General features: G+C 36.3%; 3 protein-coding genes and 1 long non-coding RNA gene across 4 annotated transcripts in view; 1 reads left to right on the top strand and 3 right to left on the bottom strand.

Annotated features, from left to right (window-relative positions):
- LOC306837647 (nuclear GTPase SLIP-GC-like) overlaps positions 1 to 12,522 on the bottom strand; it is a gene marked incomplete at its 3' end in the record, with an annotated part of 52,639 nt that extends 40,117 nt beyond the window's left edge. Inside the window, exons 1-6 of the mRNA XM_079365389.1 lie at positions 12,341 to 12,522; positions 11,384 to 11,465; positions 11,114 to 11,226; positions 11,005 to 11,028; positions 10,880 to 10,909; positions 10,627 to 10,657 (exon numbers count right to left, since the gene is read on the bottom strand). Of these exons, the coding sequence (XP_079221515.1) occupies positions 10,627 to 10,657; positions 10,880 to 10,909; positions 11,005 to 11,028; positions 11,114 to 11,226; positions 11,384 to 11,450 (265 nt within the window). The 5' untranslated portion in view covers positions 11,451 to 11,465; positions 12,341 to 12,522. The remainder of the gene's footprint in view (positions 1 to 10,626; positions 10,658 to 10,879; positions 10,910 to 11,004; positions 11,029 to 11,113; positions 11,227 to 11,383; positions 11,466 to 12,340) is intronic.
- Positions 12,523 to 13,746: 1,224 nt separating this feature from the next.
- The window catches only part of LOC306837628 (nuclear GTPase SLIP-GC-like), a 34,725-nt gene continuing 25,209 nt past the window's right edge, over positions 13,747 to 23,262 (bottom strand). Inside the window, exon 24 of the mRNA XM_079365372.1 lies at positions 13,747 to 14,285. Coding sequence (XP_079221498.1) covers positions 14,259 to 14,285 — 27 coding nt within the window. The 3' untranslated portion in view covers positions 13,747 to 14,258. The remainder of the gene's footprint in view (positions 14,286 to 23,262) is intronic.
- On the bottom strand, positions 14,538 to 17,815 carry LOC306837646 (uncharacterized protein; the record flags this gene model as incomplete). Its single annotated transcript, XM_079365388.1, has 6 exons — positions 14,538 to 14,623; positions 15,137 to 15,218; positions 16,156 to 16,286; positions 16,378 to 16,486; positions 17,575 to 17,662; positions 17,778 to 17,815. 6 exons carry the CDS (start codon positions 17,813 to 17,815, stop codon positions 14,538 to 14,540), a joined length of 534 nt encoding a protein of 177 aa, XP_079221514.1.
- Positions 20,841 to 21,919, top strand: LOC306837634. Its single transcript, XR_013780983.1, has 4 exons — positions 20,841 to 20,915; positions 21,027 to 21,092; positions 21,204 to 21,263; positions 21,482 to 21,919. It is a non-coding gene; the product is annotated as an uncharacterized lncRNA (long non-coding RNA).

Below are 23,262 nucleotides of genomic sequence, written 5' to 3'. Positions count from 1 at the left end.
CATCTTATGTAACACTGCTTTACTTACAATTCCTTTGGAGTCTGTAGACGATCCTTAACACAAGTCCAGAAATCTCCACAGATGGCTGTATCAATACTCTCAGATGATTAAGTAAAAAAAACAAAAACATCTCAAGCAGTCATTAAACCTCCATCACTTCAGTCTTGTCAAATACACAAGAGGTTACATGACCTGACACTTAAATCACTTTATGTTCCTCTCCCTGTAAATGGAAGCGATGTTTCATTCAACTTTAAATTCACAATCTCTCTGTCTGCCCCGCCTTCTTGCCATCAGCACTTTTACTTCCTCATGAACTTGTTTGTTAACAATCACACTTCACAAGTTGATTTAACATTTTTCTTATTAACTTCAATTATCTCTTCCTTTCACAAAGAAACTTTAAATAATAATCACAACCTTTTTTCTTTAACCATCATGACCAGTTGAGTTTGCTTTTCTCCCTTGTTGTCAGACACACACAGTAAATTATATATTTCTCACTCCTTTTCAATATTTCTTCTCTGGAGCCGTTGCTGTGTTCTGCAGCTATCAGACAGAAGTGAAGGACAAACGTTTCTATAAATGGACCCAATTTAAAACTTAACTAAAGATCTGTATTTTAATTAATGTGCTTAATTAATTGCAAAGATAACAGGCATGTGTCAGAGTGAATCTTACTGGTTGTTTTTGATACGTGAAGCTGAAACTCTGAAGACAAAATGGATATTTTTTTCTTTTGTACACAATAATATCTAGCAGTGAAAGGGTTAACTGGGGACAGTAGGATTCTTTGTCTGAGTTTTAAAGTTTGAACATTTTGATTCATACCTCTATAAACTTGATTAAATGGTGGATGTAGTGGTTAAAGTCCAAAGTGATTTGGGCTGGGATGTTCTTCTCATTGACTTTAATGAAACGTTTGAAAGGGTTGTGCGGTCAACAATTAACATACATCCACCAGCTGTATGTAAATCAAAAAACCAAGAGCAACAACCACTCTGATGTGTGTACTCAATTATTTATATTCATGAATTAAAAAAATATAGTGCTTGACATGTGCGAGTACCATTAATTAATTTCTGGTTCAAAGTATCAACAGCAGTTAACTCACTAAACAACACACCCAAAAGTTAAACTCAGGATAAAAGATTGCTCCAACAAAACATAAGGCAAATACGATGAGCCACCTTCTACACAGGTTTACTGCTGTAGGTTTGTGTGTGGTTGACTGATGTCAGGAAACTGTAATATTACAAAGTTAAAAAGAAAATGCTTCGACTTCATGAGAAACAAACACTAAGTATGCAGAGGTTAGTTTAAGAGTCTGAATTTTGCTTGTTGATTTTTGTTCGGAAACTCTATTGGAACTCCAATTTGTCAGAACACAAACTGATGTCAGGGAAACATTAAGTTACTTTAAAACGATGGACAAAAAGTGCAAACACTCTGTAAAGGACAAAACAGGCAGCAAAATCAGTAGACATGCAACTTGAAAAAAAAGGTTGAAAACAAATATAATGGAGACATGGAGCTGCAAAAGGAATGAACATGATGCATAAAATTAATACGTTGATCATTAACATTCAGCAAATACAAATGACCAAAAGTCAAAAACACACAAACAGTAAACAAATGACAGAAAAAAGTTGCTTATTTAGTCTTCACAGCAGATAGGGGGCGCTACTTAAACTTTACACTAGTGAAATGTTTTTTTTTTTACAAAAGACATCATAGAGATGGTTGGAAGGTTTTGAGATGGCTGGGGGAAGAAACAGACCCCCTTCATCTCTGATGAAACAACTAACAAACCGAAGTTAGGAGGTACGTTCCTGTTCCCTTATAAAGCAATCTCCTCGGACCTCTGCCAAACCGGAAGTAGTTCCAGACCCGCCATGTTGAGGATCGTGAACGGAGGAGAGAGGATCGAGGAGACACGAGAGCCGACTTCACGGATTTACAGCACATTTGGTTGAATTTGGTTTTGGCAGCTGCAGCACTTTTATACCAAATTCACTTCAATCAGGAGAGACTTAATTAAGAATGAACAATTATTTATTACAATGAAATGTGCAAAGTCTTTTGGGGGCTAGACTCCGTCATGACGACTTCATGAGCTCTGAGGGGTAGTGAGGCCGACGCGGGATAGGATGCCCCCCTGTGGAGTCTAGACACTGGTGGTGGTGAAAAGGATGGAGGCTGAGAAGAGGAGTGGGTTTCAGCCGGGGCCTGGACTCTGCCGAGCTGGATGGAGTTGACTGGGGTGGAGGAGGGTTGCGGCGTATGCCTGCAGCTACAGGATGACTGGAAGAGAGAGAGTTTTTAAACTATTGACAGCAAGCCATTGATTGGTAGAGAAAGTTCGTGGCAGAGTCTGGTTGGTTAATTCCAGGATGATACACGCCCATGATCACCTGCTTGCCAGAGAGAGATACAGGTGGTAGTAGGGGGTGTGGTTTAGGAATAAATGAAGAGGTGAATGAATGAAAGAATAACACCAGTCTTCCTGTCTGAACTTACGCTGAGCTCCATAATAAAGACAAATAACATTTACAATTGATTGAGTTTTATTGCATGATGTACCATAATGAATTCATAATCAAGACTTTAAAACACAACAAACATTGTACAGTACAGTTAATATTAGGAAACCAGAAAAGTTTGTCTGAAAATGAAATGAACTTGAATATTTTTTATAATCACAAAGTTAAAAGTTTCTTTTGCACTAAAAAGTGTTCTGTCCTTAACTATTACCAGAAAAAAGAAAAATCATCCGTTGAAACCACTAAAATCTAAATTCTTTGATTTTGGTTGAAGATTTAATAAGAAATATAATAATCAATGAAAGGGCAGGGTTTAAATCAAATCATCCACTTCTAGATTCATGCAATAAAAACACTAACAAAAAAATCATTAACACATATTTAAGGATATAAAAAAGCCAAAGTTGATGTCTTGCTGAAAAAGAGGTCGGTTACAGTTCTGTCACGCCTCATGTACAGAGGTTATATTCCTCAGCAGAGGCTGTGGGGACTGAATCTGACTCGGCCCTCTGCTGCATGTCATCCTCTAACTCTCTCTTCCTGTTTCCTGTCTCTCTTAGCTGTCCTTTCTAATAAAGGCAAAAAGGTCAGAAAAGAAACCATTAACATAAAAAACACATCATCCCCGATCCCACCAAAACCCCATCACTATTTCTGGCCTGAGGCCCACGATCAATCAAAAGGAAAACTGTCCGATCACTACTCTAAAATCTCTATGTATTTAACTCACATCAAAAAAACTCAAACACGAAAACACATCACTCAAAGACAGCAGAAATAAACATCTGATGAAAAGGTTGAGACCAGATCCAGAAGCCTTGTTTTACTTCTCCATGTTCTCAGTGGGACCCTCAGTGGTTAAACACGTAGTAATCCTGAAATAACCACAAGAGAGTTAAACAGAACACTTGTGAGATTCTACTGATGACTTTCATGTTACCATTTCATTGTCTATGATAATTTTAACTTTTAATCAGGAGTTTAACTTAAACTTACCTGTGCAGCTGACGGGCCGGGTTGATCAGCACTGGTGTGGATAGAAGCATTGTTAGCAAATGCTACAAAAATAAGTGAAGTAATTTTTACAGTTTAAAATCAGATCATTATCTACTTATAATCACATGTTTTACCTGACTGGTGATCCTTCATGTGGATTTTTCTTCAGGTCTTTATAGTATTTTGTCACCATCTCAAAGTCCTCTTTGATGTCTAAGAAACAAAAAGTTAAACTGTAAGCACTGAAAACATGTCTTTACACCTTTAAGCACTTTGGTGTGCAGCACAGCTAAGTAGACAAGTCACTTCCTGTGTTAAAGCCACAATATCAAGAAATCAAATGTCTTTTTGTGTTTATTTTCTAATAAATTAAATGATAAACTAAGGAATTAAGTTAATAATTCCTTATGTCTTCTCAAATAAAAAAAATGTTTCATGATAAGAGCACCGTATTCTGAATGCGCTCAGTGCTGAGAACTAGTAATAGTTTATCATTAATGACAGACTGAACAAAATTCTTGAAAATAAATTGGTGTAACGTTTCACCATAACAAATATGGGTGGATTTCACCACCACAGCACCCCTAAAAGATTTGTATAGGAGAGAAAGTGAGATAGCCATGTTATCATGACCTGAGCAGCTGAGAAAGAGCAATCCATCTCTAACCGAGACAACGGAGAGACACTGAGAGAGACAGAGACCAGTCAAGACCAAGACAAAGGCAGCGCCAGACAGAGACAAGACCGAGACCATAAACATCAATAAAAATCAGAAAATAAAAAATCTACATATTGTGCAGCAGGCATGTCTCTCACCGAGACTGTGACACCAGGAAGGTTAAGCGGAGGATAAATATCAAATTATGTATAAAAAGCGTCAATGTTATTTTAGATCACAGTAAGTACTTGGAAAAATAGTCAAAGCTGAATCTTGACAGATATTGATTTAATATATGAATTCTTGAGACCGGCCTTGAGACCAGGAGCGATTTCCAGTCCTTCAACACTATCCCATAACTCCAAAACCATGAAAACTTATGAGCTGCCGAGTGGGAAAATCCCTTCACTGGTGTTTTTCTGAAAACAAATGTTACTTCGAAAACATTCACTTTACCTGGCACTGATTGATCATCTGTCTTCAGTGAGAGCTCGATTGACCTCTGCATCGTTTCCCTCAGTGTCTTCTGGATGACCTTCTAAATAAAATATATTTAACACCAATAACCAACATACTTTTTTTTAGGATTTACTGGGTCATACATTAATCAAAGGTTTAAATTTGTGTTTTCTGGGCTGCTCAGAAAGCAGAAAAGTGATCGATAGACATAAAGCTTTAGTGTGTTCGTCTTTATATTTAAAAGAAGTTGTTTAAATGAAGTCTCAAAGAACTTCAGAATGATGCACATTCAACTTTTATATGGAAAACCATTCAAGTGAATTACATGACATCATTAAGAATAATGTGTGTAACAAAACACATTTTACTATCTAATACTATATTAGGTGCCTCACAATGAACTGTGAAATATGACAAACCATTAGTTTTCGCAGATTTGAAATCATCACATCTCTCGCCTCCACAAACATGACGTCCTTCTCTGCATAAACATGCTCCTCAATGATCTCCCTCATGGACTTCAGAAAGCCATCACCTCTACATTGTTTTGCATCTACAGTGAAACAGAAAATGGTTATACATGCACATTAATGACATTATTTGTTTTGATTTGGTGTCAAGTTTCATATAACAACATCTTACCATCATAACACTTCTGCATGTTTTCCTCGATTGTTGTCGTCAGGCTGTTGTAGATTTCTTTCTTACGCTCTTGGATGGTTTTGTTGAGTTTTGCTTTTATTTTTTCTTCCTACAACAGAAGATGAAAAACAGTAAAATGTTCTATATCTGAAATACTAACATGGACCTTATTGATGGTGGTCTACATGATCAATGAATATCAACGATAAAGGCTTTAACAGGCTAAAGTGTTTTGGTTGACTTTCTCACCCCGTTCTTAAGTCTCCTTTACTTTGACAAACAGCTTCAAACAAAACTATTAGATGAGACGTTTCCATCACTGTCTCTTACCTCTGTCCTGAGAAATTCCAGTTGCAGCTGCACACCTTTGTACTTTTCAGCCAGAGTCTTTGTGCCGAGTGAAAAGGAACTGATGGCCCCGTTGAATGGATCACATTTTGATTCATTTCTGAAACATGTCAACAAGTAAATCTTTCATTGATCAAATATTGACAAACGTTCAAATTGAAGAAATGGATTCATATACTTTTTGTGTTAATAGATTTAAATGACTTTAAATAACCATTGCACACATCTTTATAATATGATAATTATATTCACTATTTGAAGAGGTATTATCTTTTCCTCATTTAGTAACTTCTTACGGGAAGGTCTTTCTAAATTCCTCATCGATGCTCTCCATCAGCTTTGAGGCTAATTTCTCATTGAGGTTTAGTTGTTTCCCTTTTCTTGGTTTGTAGACGCCGTTGTTTCCGACAATGAACTTCAATGTCCTGTGAAAAGCACTTCCTTGTACTTTTTTCTAAAACAAAAAAAACAACATAAACAATCGTTTCCTTCGATGATTAACTTTTAAATGTCAAGTGAAAAATCAATTATTTGGGTAAAGGAATAACAAATTAAATACATACGGGATACAAGAACTTCTTTAAGACGTTTTCCCATGAACTTTTGGATTCTTCAACACCCTCCTCGAGGCACGTTGTAAAAGTCCTAGAGGACTCTTCCATGGTGTTCGAGACTTTACTTAATGAATATACCAAGTTCTTTTCAAGGTCTTGACACACATTTTCTTTTACGCCAGCCTGTAATCAAAGAGAAAAAATTCAGTGTTGAAAAAATGTAACGATACTTCTGCCACTTTGGGCTTTTTCAAAGTCAGTTTTAATTTCTGTAGTATTTCCTTCACAAAATTCCTTTGTATTTTAATTAATGAAATGTTTGCTAATCATAACGTTTTGTGTCAATATTTAATACAAATAGACAAAAAATGTGTCTTTCATAGACAGCAGCCAACAGTTTTTACTACACACCTAAACTTTGTTATTTGATCTTACCACTTCTCTGCAGCCGGCAGTTTGAATGAGGGAAAGAATCCCATATGCTCCTGACACATACTTCAGTGTCTCTGAGTCATTCAGTTCTTGGAGAAATTCCTGAAGTTTGGGGATTTCTATAAAATACATACATACAGCAATTATATCCAGAGAAACTTCTCACATGTAACAGAAAAATATTTTATTCACAAAGTCATCCATGGGCTCCACCTACCAGTTTCTTCTGGACTGAGTGTTTTTTCCTTCAGAAACTCTTTGGAGCTCACTGTGAACACTTTGAAACAGTCACCACTGAACTGTGTCTGCACGAATAATCAATACATTAAGGTCAGGATTGCATTTAAAGGAGACCTTTACTTTACATTTTCTGAAATTTCACAACTCACCTGAACCCCCTTTAGTTTCCCGAATCCTTTCATCACTTCATTCTTGGCTTGCATGTTCCTCTTAGATACGGCAGCACGAACACCATCTTCTGAACTGTGTGTAGAGATCAGTATCAGGCAGTACCTCATACATCAAAGCCCTGACATTTCAATGTCAAATTACAAACATACAAAGTATATATGTTTAGATGATTTTAAATCGATAGAATAAATACATTGCAATAGACGCTCTCCAGTGTCTACCTTCAAATCAATTGTTAAAGAAAATCACTTACATATCATCAGAATCTTCAACAAGATCAGACTTGGTGCAGATGAAGTGAATCCTCTGACATTGGCCACCATTTCCCATAATGCTGCTGGCACTCTGCAGAATCTCCCATGCTTCTTTCTCTGATGCTGCTCTGTTAATGTCAGCCACGATCCAAACAGTGGAACAGCTTTGAACAACCTAGATGGATAATCCAAGTTAATCGTGAATATAAGGGAATAATAATAACACAGAAATGCATTTCAATATAATAAAATAATGTTATTGTAATAAAGTAATGTTAAATTTAAGACAACATTATAAAAGTGATGCATTTAAATTATTTACCTTTTTCCACATCTTATCTCTGCCCTTGTTGCGGTCCCCATTTCCAGGAAATTCAACAAGTGTGACATTCTGAAGAAGGTCATTATTTGGCACCCTGACAGTCACACACTTCACCAGAGGCCAAAACCATTTCTTTATGCCTTTAGCCATTCCGTCCTCTGATCTGCTTCTTGTGTATTTCACAAGTCTTTCAGACAGCTCTTTAGCCTGACACATGAAAAACAAGAATAAATGCACAATAAAAAGTACAACAGACGATCTATAAACTTGAAGGTAGTAGGACATAAACTTTCTGTCAAAGTAACATTGGATATAGAGTGGTAGACATTTAGAATCAAGTCCATTCTCAGGTACTACATTTTTCTGAACTACCTCAAAATTGAATGTACATGACAGAAATGACTATACGATTTAGATGTGAAACACTATACTGTACATTTAAAAAAAAAAAGGCACAATTTTTGTTAAGTAATTTCTTGACATGCACTTGTATGTGTAAGACTGATACTGTAGATTTATTCTCTTTCTTACTGATTCACAGGTCAAGATTTTCTTCTTTGAAACGACAAATTCTGGAATTTCTCTGAAATGTTTGTCGTTTAGGAGATAATCCACAGAAGGGTTTTTTCCCCACTCTTCTCCATACAGCGCTGACATCATTTCAACAGCATCATCGTAATCATCAGCATCTTCCTCTTTGCCGTTTTCGTCATTCAGGATAAAAGTCAACAGGAACCACAACTCCTGCTTCAATTCCTAAAACGCAGAGTTGAGTTTACTTGTATAGAATCAAATAAATAGATTCAACACGCACACATAGACAGTATATTTATTCTTTGTAAAGACTGTGGATTAAAGGATATGTTCATGTTCATCCTATTTTACCTCTTTTGTGATGAATTCAATTTCTGCCTCGTACTTCTGGTTCTGCTTGTTAGCCTCCACGTTAATGATGACTGTGGTACAAGCACTGACACTTCCTGAAGGTAAGAGATCCTTCTCTCCAACGATAGCATTTATTAAAGAGCTTTTTCCAGCCCCTGTTCTTCCAAAGACTCCAACCAGCTCCTTCTTTTCTGTCTCCAAGTCGCCGATTTTTTCCCTGGTGTACAAGAGTTCGATGTTCATTCATATTAAGACATCTGCCTTCTCACTTTCATGTATGCATGACCATAACATAATGGAGCACAATTCAAATATTAATCCTAGTCGCATACATTCACAGTAGGTGAGGCAACAGCAGGAGCAACTTGGTAACTTGACCATGGATGTTTTAACATACGACTGCAGGAGTTAGGAATTGAAAACCCGAACATCTGTTTGAGAGATGACCAACACTACTGCTGCTCCATAGCTGCCACATGTGAAGGATGGTAATTTATCTCTTGCTGTAATGTGAATTTCATGCAGGAAGTCAAATCCAGATGTAAAATAAGTTAAAATTCTTGAACAGTTTCCTGACAAACTGCTGCATATAAACAGTACCAAAGAGTTAATAGATTTGACCCCAAGCTTGTGCACTCCCTGACTCCAAATCATAGACTGTAAATATTGATGGACAAAGTCTGAGTGACATCATCCATCTGTTACAGCAGGGGGTTCTGGAGACTCATCGGCAGCTGCCGCCATGTTGTTAATGCGTGTCTCAGCTTAACTGTCAGTTAACCTAACGGCAGGCTCAGAGCCAAAACTGAGGCGGGTTTACGAAGCGTTACATTGCGCCCAACTGTCAATCATTTCAGCTACACGCCTATCTATGGATAACACATCATTTTTAAAATTGTGTGCAACAACTAATCAGACCTATTTCCTTTTTTTGTACCAGGCTTTAAACAGTTAATGTTAAAGGATATATTGTAGCTCTAGAAGATGCAATAAATACAATGCAATACCTTTATCGGCACTAATCAATGAGTGTGTTTTCTTTTTGTGAAACCTTCTCACATGCCACACAAAAAGTGCTAAATTAAGAAGCAACCTCGAAGGCCAGTCACTATTCCCTGACACATAAGCAAATATTTAATATGATATTTCTTTTTTTCTTACTCTAAAAAATCATTGAGCTTTGTTTTTTCTCCTTGGAGTATTTTGTTATGAACACGTTCCATGATGGTTCTCACTTCAAACACCCTGAATTGTTCTGTCGGAGAAATAAAAAGACAAAGAAACATCTGTATTAATTAGGTGCCATGTTAAACAAAACAAGAGGAAAAGGAAAAAGTGTGAGATAGCCTTTCTCTTAAATGTCAATTAAGGATAATTCAGAGAGTACCAACAAAGCAGCAAACATAAGATGGAAAAGGAAGCTAATTCAATATTGAAAAAAACTACAGTAAACATGTTTACTGAATGGGACAAAACATAATATTTGGCATCCATAGCAAAGCCCAAACACTGTGCCTGACCACACCTCATTTTAAGACTAACATGGGTCAGTTGGTCTTGTTAGTCAGGTTTGTGCATGTACATTTGTTATTCAAACAGTGTCAGTGCTGGACATGGAAATGAGAACTACACTTGGCAGAATCTAATATTAATACTTGTGCTGCCCTGTGTTTTTCATGTTTTTCAGTTCTCTTCCAAATATTAGGTTAATAAACAACTTATTAAGCTAAGGTCTCGCTAGCTTGTCAAAACTGCGGATTAGATCGATGAAGCTTAACGGTTGTGACATCAAAATCAACCGACCACGGTGTAGTTTACTTGTAGCGTCATCACTATTCCAGTCTATTGTGGTGTTCTGGTGGTTTTAATTGTTCTCATTGTAACATACAAACCTGCATATGTGGAGTCCTGTTGTTTCTTTCTTGGTGGTGGTAGACATCCGCCGGACTCCCTCTGAAGCTCCAATTTTCTTTTCCCTTATTTTTCATAAAAAAAAAACCAAAAGGAGCTTTTTGCCTCTTTCAATTTTAAAACATACAAATAGTAGATTTGTCACAGCAGTACATTATTGCTACAAAAGCAGATTCACCATAAATCATACATAAGATACTTTAGACCTTACCTTTATCTTTTCTGTTACTGTTTGCCAAAACCTGAAGATGAAATATCAGACTCATTGAAACAGATCAAAGCTCATCAAAGCTATGACGAGTGTGACAAAACCTCAGGAAGTGGAGTCCATCAGTCCACTATTAATACAGTCAAATATGATGGTGATTTTTGTCATGACACATCAGTAATTCTATTGCACATTGTGAAATACTAGAGGTAAAAACATAACAACAGTATCCCTGGAAAATGTGTTTTATCCTTACCTGAGCAGAATCATCAGTTTCTTCATGTTCCTGTTGACAATGTTGAGAAAATCATCACTCCAAAGTAATGTAACATTTTATCATACATTTTAAATCATTTTGGAGAATAAAAATAAATGTATTACCTGATTTGTTGCATTTTTCTCTGCCTAATGTCAAAGGGAAAATATAAAAAATCATAAATAGTGAAGATACATTTTTGAGAGAAATTATTAATACAATTTAGAGTATTACCTTCAGAGACTCGAGTGCCATCTGAAATTTTATCCTCGGTCCAATTTTCGGAATCAAGTCTTTGATGTCCTCTCTATCGAGACGGTAAAAACTTTCCTCATCAATGCCATGATCTGTTATTAGGAAAACAATTCACAAGAATCTTTGTCAAGCAAAACCAAACCATAATGTGAAATGTTGAAATTCTGTGTAGGTGTAAGTTGGCATTGTATTGCAGAGGTATTGGTGGGACATTGCTGGTGACAATGGAAAAGAATGGTAATACTTTACCTTGAAAACTTTTTATCCAATCGCTGAGACCCCATTCAGTTAATTTTGTTTGAACAAAACCATCCATGATCAGAAACAGCAACTGTAAAATAATCACATATTTAAATCTGTTATTACTACTTTATATATTACAGAAGGTATTTTATGAACAAGATTTAATTAGACAAAGCTAAGGAGTTATGAACAGACAACAGCAGGTCCAAGAAAAGGTCCCGAACGAGTATTTGGGAAATATCCGTCAGGTCATACAGTACTTCAAACAACCATCTTGACATCCAGGCCCAAACTCAAACAAAATTTTCATTTCAATTTCTATTGAATGTGATCAGTAAATCAATAACTTATGCAGACAATATGCTGTTTCAACATTTCTGAGCTCACAGTCACAACTGCTCTAACAGTAATGTTGAGAATCAGGGATTGCACAAGAACAGGTGCCATGGAAAAGCTAAATGAAAGTTTAATGTAACTGTTACCTGCTAAAAGACAAATCTTTGTAGGAATGACCCACAAAGGTAGTGTTAGATATAAATGCCTCCAACAGTGATACAACATAAAACACTATTTATAAGTAAAAACAACCTTGAGCTTTATTTTAACTTCTAACAATAAAACATTTAGTACATTTGGTTTCAAAAGCTGTAGTTCACATGCATCCAAAAACATTACAAGAACAGGGATCACAAATGGCACTGTAGAAATGACAATGCATTTAAATTGTAGGAAAGATGTTGATTTCCAATTTAATTAATATAGGAAATAATCTACAACCTGAATTTATAAAAAATGTAGTTTACATTTCCCAATTCCTCTAAAATCTTTCAGCTAACTTTAAGTTTGATGAAAATTACTTATAAAGGACCTTTTTAATTTATGCATAAACTTTCCATTCGTAACTTTTTAAAACAAATGACATCTCTATTCCTTTCTCATCTTATGTAACACTGCTTTACTTACAATTCCTTTGGAGTCTGTAGACGATCCTTAACACAAGTCCAGAAATCTCCAGATGGCTGTATCAATACTCTCAGATGAAGTAAAAAAACAAAAACATCTCAAGCAGTCATTAAACCTCCATCACTTCAGTCTTGTCAAATACACAAGAGGTTACATGACCTGATACTTAAATAACTTTCAGTATGTTCCTCTTCCTGTAAATGGAAGCGATGTTTCATTCAACTTTAAATTCACAATCTCTCTGTCTGCCCCGCCTTCTTGCCATCAGCCCTTTTACTTCCTCATGAACTTGTTTGTTCACAATCACACGTCACAAGTTGATTCAACGTTTTTTTTTTAGTTTTTTTTATGAACTTGTATTTTCTTTCTTTCACAAAGAAACTTTAAATAATAATAATCACAACCTTTTTTTTTAACCATCATGACTAGATAAGTTTGCTTTTCTCCCTTGTTGTCAGACACACACAGTGAATCATATATTTCTTTCTCCTTTTCCATATTTCTTCTCTGGAGCCGTTGCTGTGTTCTGCAGCTATCAGACAGAAGTGAAGGACAAATGTTTCTATAAATGGAACACATTTAAAACTTAAAGCTGTATTTTACTTATTGTGTTTAATTAGTTGCAAAGACAACAGGCATGTGTCAGAGTGAATCATACAGGTTGTTTTTGATACGTGAAGCTGAAACTCTGAAGACACAATGGATCATTGCACCTAGCAGTAAAAGGGTTAACTGTGGACAGTAGGATTCTTTTATCTGAGTTTTAAAGCTCACCTGTTTTTATTTATACCTCTGTCAACTTGACTAAATGGTAGATTTGGTGGTTAAAGTCCAAAGTGATTTGGGCTGGGATGTTCTTCTCACTGACTTTAATGAAACGTTTGAAAGGGTTGTCCAGTCAACAATTAACACATATCCACCAGCTGTATGTAAATGTAACTCATGAACAGGTTTTATAGGAGTGTCTTTGTTGCTGTAACGTAGATCTGTTATGATGAACCACACCTGTATTATATGTTCACAAAGCAGACCAACAGTTTCTGCCTCAGTGCAGTTCTTACTGCAAAATAACTCTTGTATAAAACCAAAAATGCCATCACAATCTAAAACCAAGAGCAACAACCACTCTGATGCGTGTACTCAATTATTTATCTTCATGAATTAAAGAAATATAGTGCTTGACATGTGCGAGAACATTTATTAATTTCTGGTTCAAAGTATCACTAGTATTAACTCACTAAACAACACACCCAAAAGTTAAACTCAGGATAAAAGATTGCTCCAACAAAACATGAGGCAAATACGATGAGCCAGCTTCTGCACAGGTTTACTGCTGTAGGTTTGTGTGTGGTTGCCTGATGTCAGGAAACTGTAATATGAGCATTTTCTTTTTAGCATTTTCTCAAACAGCTCAACCAGGACAAAACAGAACAGTTTTTGGTTCAAAGTCTCAGAGAGAGAAACTGGCTCCTACATCAAATGCACTTGTTCTTAACCCAAGCAGCAAGAAATCTTGGCATTTTATTTGATTCTGATTTTATTTTTAAGCCACGTTTGCGCCATCACAAAAAGAACATTTTATCATTTAAAGAACACTTCTAAAGTGAGGCTGTTTCTCTCTCTGAACACAAGTAAACTAATGCCGATTTTATAACAAGCAGGCTAGACCTACTGTAATGCTTTCTTGGTAATCTTTTATAATTTAACCATTTGTGTGCAGTTGTCTCTCCATCTCTACTCCTGTTTTGTCAATGTTTTGTTTCTTCTTGTTTTCAGTCACTGTAAAGCACTTTGATTGCATTTGATTTGTATGAAAGATGTGTGCTTTGTGAATAAAGCTGAAATGATTGATTGATATCCAGAAGCCTCGTTTTACTTCTCCATGTTCTCAGTGGGACCCTCAGTGGTTAAACAGGCCTCAGCTTTTTCTCTTCATCGAGTAATCCTGAAATATCCACAAGAGAGTTAAACAGAACACTTGTGATATTCTACTGATGACTTTCATGCTACCATTTTATTGTCTCCCAGAATGTTTTAATACTTTTAATCATGAGTTTTACTTAAACTTACCTGTGCAGCTGACGGGCTGGGTTGATCAGCACTGGTGTGAATAGAAGCATTGTTAGCAAATGCTATAAAAAATACGTTACATATTTTACAGTTTAAAATCAGATCATGATCTACTTTTAAACATGTTTTACCTTACTAGTGATGTTTCTTTATGTGGGATTTTCTTCAGGTCTTTATAGTATTTTGTCACCGTCTCAAGCTCCTCTTTGACATCTAAATAACAAAAAATTAAACTTCAACCTTGAAAAAAATGTCTTTAAATGTTGGTGTGCACTTCCTGTGTGAAAGCAACAACATTTCAGTTTGGTGCCCTTTGGCACCTACTGAAAGTCGTTTGCCCTTTACATGAACCTTGGCCAACTCCTAAAGTTACATACTGCAGAAAACAGGCGATCGGGTTGCTAAAGAGATGGCGGATAAATGTTCCTTCATGTTGGAACTTACTCTATTGTATCAACCTTTGAAACAACTGTTTAAATGTGGAAAAGATGCACATAATGTTCCTGTACCTTCCTCTCCCCAGATACCATCAGTGCTATAACAATGACAGGATATGTCCACATAAACTGGGATTACTTGTGAAATATTTCTAAAACCCAATGAAAAATAAATTTAGATTTATTCTGAATTCATAATTTAAATGCATCAAGCATGTTATCAGAAGCAAACCACTTTGACATACAAAGTTGTCCTCGTTTCACTGGTGTTTCGTTCACATTCACTTACCTGGAACTGATTGATCATCTGTATAGATCGTTAGGCTCATGGACCTCAGCATCGTTATCATCAGTGTCTCCTGGATGTCCTCCTGAATATGATTTTAAATATTTACATATAACAGTTATAACCAACATAACGTTTTTTGGATATACTGGATGATACATGAAATAACAGAAAGAAAAAAAAGTCTACACAGACCAAAAGCTTTTGTGTTTGTCTTACTTTTTAACAAGAACCTGCATGTTTGTATAACTGAAGTCAAACAAAGTTTCTTAGGATTGATGCACATTCCACTTAAAAAAAAACAAAAAACAAAAAAAAAAAAACCTTGATGTGAATATTAATATAGAATCATAAATCAAGATTTGTCACATTGTAGCAGGTAGGAAACAGGAGAGGGAGGACCCAATTGCAGAAAAAAAAAACAAAAACTTAATTTTTTTATTTTAACAAAAAGGGCAAAAACGCAAAAACCAAGACTTACTTGAAAAACCAAAATCCAAAAACCACAACGACGAGAAACACGGAGCAGGGAGAGGAAACAACAGGCCACGACAACCGACATCTGACAAAGACAATGACAATGAACCGACAAGAAACTGAGGCAGACACAGAGACTAAATAGACAAGGGGTCATCAGACGCAGGTGAGACTAACGAGACAGGTGAGGAACATCAGGGTAATCACAAAGGCGGAAAACACAAGGAACAAAGAACACAAGACCAGAACACTGAGGACAAGTACAAAGTAAAACCCAACACTGACACCACCACCAAAACCAGATCTACAAAATAAAACAGGAAACACTAAAGACTTAAGTAAACACAAGACTATGAAACATTAAAACACACAAGGGAAACAATCAACACTAGGAAACAAATAACACTAAGGACAGAATGAAAACTAAACTAGAAGAAACACAGAAACAAAACCAAACCATGACAAGATTAAGATGTGCTACACTATGTGTTTTACTTTATAACACTCAGAATGTATTGTATGGTGAATTATGAAATATGACAAACCATTAGTTTTGTCAGATTTAACAACATTGTATTTTTAGCCTCCTCAAACATGTCGACCTTGGCATGAACATGCTTCTCAATGATGTCCCTCATGGCATTCAGAGAGCCTTTGCCTTTACATTGTTGTGCATCTACAGAAAAACAGAAAATGGTCATAAATGCACATTAATGACATTTATTTGTTTGGTGTAAAGTTTCATTTGACCAGATCTTTTGTTTTACCTTTATAGCAATCATCCATGTTTTCCTCGATTGTTATCATCAGGCTGTTGTAGATTTCTTTTTTACGCTCTCGGATGGTTTTATCGAGTTTTGCTTTTATTTTTTCTTCCTACAACAGAAGATAAAAAACATTTTAAAAAAAAACATGTACATCTGCAATGCTAACATGGACCTTATTGATGGTGTTCTACATACGAAACAAAAATAATTTTATTTGGCTTCTTTCTTAAATGTTTTTTTTCATTCAATATGTCAATCAGGAACGTATTTCAGTTGATTTGCTCACCTCGTTGTTGAGTCAAGTCAAACACATTTATTTATAAAGCACATTGAAAAACAGTCACAGCTGACCAAATTGCTGTACAATGCATTAAAGAAACACTTTACAGAGCATCAGAATATCCACAAAAAACCCAAAAGAAAATATGATAGTATAAATAGAAGAGATAATGAGAGCAACAACTGAAACCTGAAAGAACCACCTATTCAGGATCAGAAGACTAACACGCCAACACATAAAACTATGTCTAGAGAGGGGACTCAAAAGAGTCAGTAGAGGATGTAGACCTGATGGGAAGAGGGAGTCTGTTCCACAGTTTAGGGGCTGTCTGATGATCTAAGGGGGCTCCATGAGGAGTATGGCCTGAGGAGGTCAGTAATGTATTGGGGGGCTACGCCATTCAGGACTTTAAAAACAAACAAAGTAATCTGAAAATCGATTCTGAATTGTATTTGGAGCCAGTGAAGGGACACTAACAGGACTGATGTGCTCCCTCTTGAGTTGAGTCTCTTTTACCTTGATAATAAGAGTGGTGGGTTGAAGATTAAAACAGCCTTGGAATTCCTCGTGTATGTTCAGTTGAAGAGGATCTTACAGGAGGGTTCAAATCCCTTCTAACCCTCCCAAGACACTCAACAGCTCTTTCTCTTAAAGTGACAGTAATCTACCTCACTGCTCTTGAGAGAAGATACCTCATTAAAATCCATATGAATTGATTCAAATTATTTTGAATTGACTCTTAAGTGAACTTATAAAATGAAATCCCATAAATAAAAGACAAAGGCATGGCAAAAGACAAAAAAGACAAAATTACTGACTGCTTCTTAGTTATTTTAACACGTATGAATGCAACTTGGCTCCCACAATAAGCTTTAAACAAAACTATTAGATGAGACGTTACCATCACTGTCTCTTACCTCTGTCCTGAGAAATTCCAGTTGCAGCTGCACACCTTTGTGCTTTTTGTACTTTTCAACCAGAGTCTTTGTGCCGAGTGAAAAGGAACTGATGGCCCCGTTGAATGGATCACATTTTGATTCATTTCTGAAACATTATTATTATTGTTATAGCTATATTTTTTAAAGAGGTATTGTCTAGACCTAGTTTAATAACTTCTTACGGGAAGGTCTTTCTAAATTCCTCATCGATGCTCTCCATCAGCTTTGAAGCTAATTTCTCATTTAGGTTTTGTGGTTTCCCTTTTTTAGGTTTGGAGACGCCATTGTTTCCTACAATGGACTTCAATCTGCTGTGAAAAGCACTTCCTTTTACCCTCTTCTGAAACAAATAAAAACAAAGACAAACATTCAATGATGAACTTTTAAATATCAAGTGAAAAATCAATGGTTTGCATAAAGGAACAAAATATTCAAATACATACGGGATATAAGAAGGACTTCAAGACAGTTTCCCTTGAGCTATTGGATTTTTCAACACCCTCCTCGAGGCACGTCATAAAAGTGCTATAGGACTTTAACATGGGCTCATAGAGATTCTCTAATGCACATTTCAAGTTTTCTTTAAGCCCTATGCGCACCTTTGCTTTAACGTCAGCCTGTAATCAAAGAGAAAACATTTCATGTTCATACAATAAAACTATATACTGCATGTTAATCATAACATAATGTGTCTATGTTAGAAAAAATATCCAGCACAGTGTTTTTACCACTTATTAGAAACAACAAATAACGTAGTATCAGACCTAAAATACTATTATACCAGATTATGTTGTTTTAACATATCTTTTATTGGATAATCTATAAAAAAATATTAATTTTCTTGAGATAACTCCTCAGGTTACTCCTGAAGGCAGAGAGCATCAAGGAAGAATGATTGAATTACACTGAGACTTCTATGGACATCTGGCTCTAAGCTGCGTAGTTAAATCCAGATGTGACCTGATCAGGATTTACATAAACTTTTGGTACAAGAAACATACTGTATGTGACTCTTAAAGAAAGTAAAGTTTACGATGTAAAATAAAGACCACACACAAGTCATCACAGACTCACTACTTAAAGGACTACATTTAGTTTGACATGACATTGTATTTGTTGAAGTACAGTCTATGTTTTCTTATTAAGCCACCATAGACATCAAATGTGGCGTCTGCAGTCTAAGTAGTAAATGATATGATTTATCGGACCAATGATTGTATTTCATTCAAACAAGGTTTTAAACTGTGTCTTGAAGGAGAAAAGTCAACAGTCAAGATGGTTATTTGAGGTGGAAGTAAGCAACAACCTCTGATGCATTTATATAATATAATCTAGGAGTGAACCTATGAACTGACATATACTTGCTAGGGACCTTTTTTTTGCATTTGCTAGTTTCTGTTTGTAACATCTTATTGTTGTCTAATAACATTTAATTCAGTTGACAACTTGCAGTTTCTTTGCAGCCGTGTTGCTCTTTTAGTACCATCTGTTTTTGCTTTGTGAAGTTTACACTCCTACTAGCTGCAGTACGGTAGTTCAGCTCTCAGGGAAAGTTGAGGTGTAAGACCCTCGTCCCTCGAGTCGTGCTGCCTACCTTCTCTGTTTATTAACTTTAGTAACTGTTTATTACTGTTGATTTGAATGCACCATCATATATAAACTATTACAGGCTCTAAGCCCAATAGGAAGATATATAGTATATTAAAAAACAGTTACATAAACATATACACAAAAACAAAAAAAAACCTTTTTCACAAGAGTCTTAAAAGGCACTCATACCAATGCTTCCATAGATGTGATTGATATTGGACCGAGCTACACCTGGGCCTTGTGAGCCTCAGAATAATCCAGTTTTGTGACTCATCAAGTCGACACATGAACTTAAACATCAGGTTCCTCAAGAGGGCCTGTAAACAGCATAATCTCAATTCACAAAAAAGCTTACTAGCATTGCTGCTCCTGGGCTTCTTCAGCAGTGTCCTCAAACAATCATTGTATGCTACTTGCAGTTTGCGCATGGTCTCCTTTTTTGTAAAGGGGCTGCATACATAGGGGTGCAGTAAACACGAAACAAGTTCACTTTTACATCATCAGAGCAGTAATGGAATTTCCTTACTAACATGTTCGCTTGGACATACAACATTCGTCTTTGCCTGTACATGTCAGCATCAACTTCCATCTTGTCAGTAATGATGTGCCCAAGATATTTTGTACAGTTGGATACACAGATGCATTGCCCTGACAGGTAAAACATTGGGAAGTGCAGCTTCTGATCCTACATAGTCCTACAAACCAATGCAACACTCTTTTTTGCATTGTACTGAACATCAAACTCATCCCCATACTTTCAGCATATATCCAACAACTGCTGGAACCCTACAGTGCTGGGGGACATAATAACTACATTTTCTTCGTACACCAGGTGGTTTAGCAGAGTGATCCCTATTAGACAACCAGTCTTACACTTCCCCAGCTGTTTTGAAAGATTGTCCCCCCCAGCTGCTTTGAAAGTGATGCCACTCTGGGGCTGGCTAACTTAAGATGTTCATTTGCAGGTGACTCTCTTCTGAGAGGCACCTGCTCGCCACAAGACCGCTCCCTGCAGGAGAGAGTGAGAGCCCAGGTATTAATGTGCACTGACTGTTTGTGTCCAGAAGAGGTCAATCATGCTCTGTGTTTATATGTGCATCCTTTTTCCCCGCCTCAGTTACGCGCAGCCGTTTATGACGTCCATGACATCTTCTTCGAAATTCCTCTAGGGGAACGGTTGGCGTTGCTGCAGCAGGACAGGGAGCTGCGAGCAGAGAGGAAACTACAGGACAGAAATCCCTCCTGTAGACATACTGTACTTTAGAAGAAGGAACACATGTTCTTATTTTAAAAAGGAAGGCCTGACATTAAAGTTCAGACATCTTGTCACACCTTTTAGAGAGCATGAAAACTAACCAGATATTGAAATTGTGAGCGCTGAATCATGTTCATGTTCGGGAGTTTATATTGGAGTATACCAACCAAACATTTGTCTTTACAATTTGTGGATTAACAAAGAAAGCCATGGCTTTTTCTTTCAAGTTATATTTAATATCATTGGAGTACCTTCTGGGGACTTTTTTTTTTGGGGACACACATTTATATTTCAACTTTCAGGGAAGTCATTGTTTTCTTGCAGCTTAGTAACATGCTCTCTCTTGTCTATGTCAACACTTCCATCATGAACTAAACAGTAATGTTCTTTACTAACTGTAGGAGAAAGCTAAATGCCCCAAGGAGAGAGTGGTTTTGTCTGCTGCCACACAGAGGTCTCTGGACCGGAAAAAGAGGTGGGATTCCAAAGAAGACAACTGCCTCACTGATTTTATATTTTAGGGTTTAAAAAAAGAGATCCAATGAAAAAAAGTAATTTTATTGTTTTTGTTTGGCCCCCCCATCAGGGTTGGTCAATCCCCAGCTCAGGCTAGGAAGACGCAACATAAACCAAAGAGCCCGACAACCAACAGGTAAAAACAAAGAGTGCTAATTCAACAGCTTTTCCATTTAGTTTTTAGCAAAACATTTCCCCCCCCCTCCACACACACACACATATTGTATGTTATATCTTCCTTTTCTAGGGTCCTGAAGCCAAACCAAGGCCAAAACTCTCCCATCCAAGGCCAGCTGAATCGCCAAGGGTGAGACACCATGATAAACTTTCAGAGCCTTTGTAAAAACGTCTCGCTTTCATCAAACAAATGAACCGCTACATGTTGATTGGCTTTAAGATGTTTTTGCATGACACATACATGTCATTTCAAAAACAGACACGTAATTTAACAATCACAACATTGTTTTGATCAGCCTCCAGTAACTGAAACATCATCACAATATTCCCATGTTTGTGTCCTCTCAGGAGCTGGTACAAGAGGACCCCAGAGGACAGAGTGAGGCGCTCCGACAGCCTGAAGAAGCAGCACTCTCTTGGATAACCTGTGACTCAACATGTCCTGATGTGTGAACTTGAATTTTTAGACTTTGAATACAAACGTTGCACCACAGAAACTTAAGTCAACGCTGCTAAAAAAAAACAATCAACTGTATTCTAGCTCCTGGAATTCGAATGATTGTGTTTTCTTCTACACTTTCGCTCATTGATTTACATCACCGCAATGCCAATGTTTCTGACTGTTGTATCCTGCTGAAATAGCTTCTTTAGCAACTGATTGTTCTTAAACACATGTAGCCTGAGTATTTATGATGAACAGGTGGATGATTGTTATTTGTTTAAAGAAAAAAAAAAGAGTATCTGTACTAAAGTGCAAGATTCAGAGTAAAAAATGTTTTATCTGTGCCTAAGAACTATTCCTTTGCTCTCTGTAGTATTAAAGCATGCATATTGACTTTAATTGTTTGTAACCTCTCACAGAGCTGTAAGTGCTTTTAAAATGGTCAGTTTGAGTCACATAATGCAGTTGCCATAAAACATCTTAAAAGTGTTCCTAGTGTTACATGTTTGTTTTGTGTTGAAGGGCTTTGAGTACCTGTGTGTGCTTTATGTGTTTTATAAATGGTGTCCATATTTTACAGTTCTTCGAGATGTTTTAGCGTGTTTTAAATACGGCTGAAATCGATGCCAACATTGTAGCTTCACATGACGAGAGATGCACAGATGACCCTTTGTGAAGATTCTTTTTTGTAAAGCAAAAATATTAAAGGTCACACATAATGCAAAGTGCACTTTACCATGTTTTTGTAACACTTATACGTGTCCCTAGTCCATCTACAAACTCTCCTACTATAAGTCAAATCATTTGCATTTAAAGCTACAAACAGGATCAAAAATACAGGATCAGAGTGGATTTAGAACAACAAACTTCGGAGACCTCTTTAAATTGTTTGAAAAGCAGGATCATGTGTGAGCTTTAAGGACATAAATGTCATATTCCTTTATTTCTCACTGCCCAAGTCAAGAATAAACGTCCGATTAACTTTGTGTACATGAACATATTATTCACCCATATGTGAATAAATCTGTGCAGCCACTTGGTCACAGCAATATCACACTGACCCTAAGTTCTGTGTCAGAATTTAATGTTTTTAATGTTTTTAGCTGACAACACTGAGCCCTCTTAAACACAAAAAAAGATTTTTTTTCATTTCAATTTCTAGAGTATTTCTTATTGTATGTCTGGAATGAATTCTGATTTTATTTGACTTTACTGGACTCTCTCATGGTAAAGACTGTGAATAAATAAAGATGAAATATCTGGAGAATTTCTTTTAGCAATAAAAATGTCATTTAAGTCTAATTTGAGATTGATTTTCTCCTCTTCACTTTAAATAAGGGTTCTGTCAATACATTTTAATACCTAATTGTATTTACATTCATTTTTGTCAAAGTTTAGACATTTAAGCTGTTTGTATTTTGGTGTATACATTATAAAGATTCTTTTCTGAAACATTTAATACATCTTTATTTTTAAATTAAATCCAGAATAACCGTGATGAACCTGAACTCGATCACTGCTGCTTCTCTCGTTTGAAGCAGAGACTCAGATCAGAATGTTTAAAATAGGATTCATATTGCAGTGTTATAGACAACAGCAGGAGACACTTAAAAACCTGGAAATCAGATCATATGGAGAGGCCACCTGATACTTAACTGAATAACTTACAGGATTTATTGGTAACTCT

This window comes from Symphodus melops (assembly GCF_947650265.1).
Source record: "Symphodus melops genome assembly, chromosome: 17".
NCBI classification, from domain to species: domain Eukaryota; kingdom Metazoa; phylum Chordata; class Actinopteri; order Labriformes; family Labridae; genus Symphodus; species Symphodus melops.
Note: the sequence above shows the minus strand (reverse complement) of the source record. Positions and strands in the feature narration are given on the sequence as shown.